The sequence below is a fragment of the Empidonax traillii genome, unplaced genomic scaffold (genome assembly GCF_003031625.1).
Source record: "Empidonax traillii isolate 1590-97213 ecotype Southwest subspecies unplaced genomic scaffold, ASM303162v1 scaffold1152:size184241, whole genome shotgun sequence".
Taxonomy (NCBI): Eukaryota; Metazoa; Chordata; class Aves; order Passeriformes; family Tyrannidae; genus Empidonax; species Empidonax traillii.
In genome coordinates, this window is record NW_020956345.1 from 48,440 (window position 1) to 52,763 (window position 4,324).

General features: G+C 49.7%; 2 protein-coding genes across 2 annotated transcripts in view; both read left to right on the forward strand.

Moving 5' to 3' along the window:
• The window catches only part of LOC114068939 (protocadherin gamma-A10-like), a 4,132-nt gene extending 2,612 nt beyond the window's left edge, over positions 1-1,520 (forward strand). The window contains exons 2-3 of the mRNA XM_027905415.1: positions 39-327; positions 1,503-1,520. Coding sequence (XP_027761216.1) covers positions 39-327; positions 1,503-1,520 — 307 coding nt within the window. The remainder of the gene's footprint in view (positions 1-38; positions 328-1,502) is intronic.
• Positions 1,521-3,803: 2,283 nt separating this feature from the next.
• Positions 3,804-4,324, forward strand: part of LOC114068940 (protocadherin gamma-B5-like) — a 7,563-nt gene continuing 7,042 nt past the window's right edge. Inside the window, exon 1 of the mRNA XM_027905416.1 lies at positions 3,804-4,181. Within this exon, the coding sequence (XP_027761217.1) occupies positions 3,804-4,181 (378 nt within the window). The remainder of the gene's footprint in view (positions 4,182-4,324) is intronic.

The following is a 4,324-nucleotide window of genomic DNA, read 5'->3' on the forward strand; positions in this document are numbered from 1 at the left end:
CTCGCCTTCCTGCTGCTGCTGCTGGCGCTGCGCCTCAGGCGCTGGCGCCGCTCGCAGCAGCAGCAGCAGCTGCTGGCCACGGCCGGCGCCGCCTTGCGGGGCGTGCCTGCCACGCACTTCGTGGGCATCGACGGCGTCCGCGCCTTCCTGCACTCCTACTCGCACGACGTGTCTCTCACGGCCGACTCGCGCAAGAGCCACCTGCGCTTCTCGGCCGCCAGCTGCTGCGACACCCTCCCGGCCCGCCCGCCACCCGACGAGCCCGCGCCACTGCTCGGAGAGGAGGAACCTGCCGGTGACCGTCCCACCGACCCGGCCCCTCCCCCGGTGAGTTCCTCATGCCGGACTGTGTCTGCGATGCTTCCTTCTGCTGCTCCCCTGTCCTTTCTGCCTCGGGGTCTGTGTCCTGAGTGGGGTAAATTTTAACAAGAAAGGCAAAGCCTTGTTCAGTGACGTGCTCTGGGCTGGTGCCACTTGCTGTGGTGAGATGGACGTGGTGTTTGTTTCCAGTCTTGTGGTTGGTGGGCGTTGCAGGACAAATGCGGTTCTTCTTGTTGGAGCTTTAGTCTATCCTTCTTTCTGTTTTTATCAGGTCGTATCTCGTTTTGTCCTCGACATTCTTCATTCCACTTTTCCTGTCACTATTAGGTCTGCTGAAGTGCTATATTACCTTTTAAGGAAATGCAGTTTTGCGTTGTTAGCAGTGTTAGGTGTGTTTCCGATAGCACATGTCCCTGAGTAGGGTGAGAAAGGGAACATTTCTGTCACTGTGTCTAAACTTCTGTATCGGGATAATATTTTCACCTTTTCAATGCCATGTTATTGTATTTCATTGAAGTTTTTTGGGGGGGTTTTGAGTTTTGGGGATTTTTTTGTTGTTTATTTGGTTGGTTTGGTTTGTTCGTTTTTTTCTCTCCACACATCATTATCTGCTCGAGGGCATACTCCCGCCTGATCTTATACTGTATATTATTTATTATCGTTGAAGATCGAGTATGAACTATGCAGTAGTCTGGGTTTTGAACAGTAACACTTTTCTCAAATTCGTCTTTGTTTCGCTTTATAACTTTCCCCGTATTACAAACCCTTTTCCTTTAATAGTATTTAGGATGAATGTAAGCCATTGTTGGAAATGAACCTGGAGCCGCCTTTGCCTCCTTGGTGTCGGGTCTTTTACATTTTTCCTGTGTGAAAGTTCCTCATACAGCCTCTTCCTCAGCCAGTAGTGACAGCAGTGGCAGTTTTTTGTAGCAGAATGAACTGTGTGATTTCCGCATTGGAAACCACGCCCTTCCTCAACCAGGAGACCATTCCCAGGTGTTCTTGCGAGATCAGTTGAGGGAATTTCTTTGGTTGGGTCATAAGCGAGCTCCACACTCAGGATTAAAAAGAGATGGTGGAAGAGGAGTGAAATTGCTTGTTGCTAAGTGTTCATTTCAAAATACTTGTGTACGTACTCGTTTGTCACCTTGACAGTGAGCCATTTCTGTGCTCTTCCAAAGGTGGAGTCCAAGAACTGAATCTTCCCAGACTGAATTCTGCTTGGTGACTATAAGACTCTTTTTAGGCCTTCAGACTAAGGGTGCCGTGCAAGAAGGTAGAGTCTTATTGTTGTGGTTTCTGCTGAGGTGTGTAACAGATGACACAGCCCTGCAAGAAATGTCAAGATACACTTGCTGATAAGGGTTTTTCACTTGTGCTCTTTATGTCACTTTAAATCTCATTTGGTATCGTTCTCTCTCGTGTAGCAGCTCTCATTCTTTAGAAGCCAAGCGTTTAAAACCAGTGCAAACTGCGTATGAAGAAGAGAGTAGCAAACATTCTTAATGGCGTTAGTGGTTAGAAAGGCTGTTTTCTCCTTTTGTGCTCCTTATCAGTCGGTGAGCACATCCACAGTCTTGGATGGATTTAGTGAGAATGACCTTGTATACGAGAAGCTCCTTCTGCCAAACAAAGATTAATTCCCGAGGGAATTCCCGAGTCCTGTGGGCACTTTTCGTCTGATTTACTCTTCACTGTTGTGTCTTTTTCAGAGATGTGGTTACAGGTTTAGAGAGATGTAGTTATAGGTAGTGCTGTAGCCGAGGCTTTAGTGACAGTATGTTCTAATGTGCCTAATGCCTATAAAATGTTCATTTCTTGCTTACAGAATTATTCACACGATTGAACTCTTAGACATACACGGGTGTTTTATTCATGGACGGCTTAGCTGAAGTTTTTTAAAAAACCTAAAAATTCTTTGTTTTATTTATCACTGTTGTCTCACAATACAGAGTTTTCATCTAATGTTAATTATTTGAAATGCATGAAAGTGGTGTCTAAGTGATGCAATGCAACAAACGCTGACAAAATGCGAGTTTCTGCAGAAATACCTTCTCAGTACGGAGAGGTGTTCCTCTTGTTTGTGTCTCTCTAGCTGAAATAAGAGTGTGGCTACTTCTTGTTGGGAGGAAGAGCCTGCTCTCACACCGACGTTGTGGCCGAGTTATCTTTTGCTAATAGCTGCTACAGCATAAGGAGCTTTTGAAAAAGAAACTGAGTCCTGTAGTCTGTATCTTTGTTCCTTTCGAGGCAGCGGCAAAGGCGGCATAACTGGGAACTGAGTTGTCACCAGGACGCTGTGAGTGAGTCCAGTGGTTATCCATGGAACTATCTCTTGAGCAATAGGCGTGTTGGGAAAACCTGCCGTACCCGTAGTTTTTCAGCTCCTGGTCTGTGTAGCGCTTGAAATGATTCAGGTGGTCATAACGTGCCCTGCTCTGTCCACAGTCAACGAATTAAGAGTTATTGATTTGCGTGGAGTCTCGTATTCCAAGATTTGCTCTGATTGTTGCTGAGAGATGGGGTCAGTACAAGCAGGCACCGAGGAGGATCAAGTACTTTTTCATAGGCGTTGCTCTCAAGTGTTTTATCATTTCTATTTTCAGAGCATCCCATACTGGGAGGATTCAGTGTTTTACTAATGCAAATTACACGTCAGCGCATTTGTGCTGCGGGTAATCCGCCTTCTCTAGTTTTGCCCTTCTGAAATTCCTTCTTGCCACTTTTTTTGTCATCTTTTTTTTCTTTGGAGTTTCTGTGCTGGAAAGGGTAGCTGACAAGTCATGTATGCCTCAGCCACCACCACAGAGGAGTAATAAGTCTCCTCGACAATTCTCGGAGTAGCACACTGGTATCCTGGGTGCATGGATACCTTTTTGCTGTCCGTCCGTGGTTAGATCTTCTTACTTACCCCATTCACTGAAAAACCTTTCTGAAGAAATGTTTTAGCAGGTCATTTTACCGAATTCTAGAGCAGTAAATTGTGGTAATCCCCTTGATTCGTAGAAGTGGGAGCATGTACTGATAATGCTGTTCTGAAGAATAAGACCTGTCGTTTTCCCACCATCTCAGTCACTCTGAGAGGGATATAAAATAAACTGAATACAAATGAGAATCTCCTGAAAGAAAATACTAGTTCTGGTGCTTCCCTTCTACAACGGCTTCTCTTCTGAAGAATTTTGTAGATGTTGCTTCACAGGGATGATAGAAATGAAATAAAAGAGCTGGGTAAAGACAGCCAAACGAATAATAGAAAGGATTGGAATCTGAAAGGCATTTGCTGTACAGTGGACCTGCCTCTACTTACCTGTACTCATCTGTCCTCCCCTCTCCGAATTCTATGTGATGCTCCACTGCTTGGTAATGTGTTCCCTAGCCAGACTCCGAATATTCACTTCTGAACAGAGCTGTTCGTTTCCACATTCCGCGGGGTATAGGAAAACTCGTCAAACTGAACAACGAATCCCTCTTCTGGGTAACCGATGGCGGCGACTCCCGGGAGGTGCCTGCGCGGTCCCGGGCGAGACCCCCGCGGGCGCGGCCCAAAGGCGGCTGCAGTGCTGTGGTGGCGCCTCCGGGTGTCGCTGTTGGCCGCCGCCGAGCGGCGCTGGAGCCGCAGCCGCCGCCGCCGCAGCGTCCTGCCCCCGCAGGCTGCTCGCTCGCCCGGCCAGTGGCGGCCAGAGCGGCAGCGGCACGGGCAGCAGAGGCGAGAGGCGGCCAGAGCGGGCAGCGGCGGCGTCCGAGGAGGTGGCGGCGGCGGCGGCGGCCCCTGCGCTCGCTGCTTGGAGCGGCTGCAAGGCAGGCAGGGCAGCGACAGGAGCCGTCCGAGCGCCGAGAGCCGGCGCTGGCGACAATGGCGGGCGGGCGGAGGCAGAGGCGCGGGCCGGCCGGCGGGCGAGCGCTGCTGCTGCCCGCTGTGCTGCTGTGCCTGTGCTGCCGGGCGGCGCCGGAGCGGCTCCGCTACGCCATCGCCGAGGAGCTGCCCACAGGCTCGCTCGTGGGG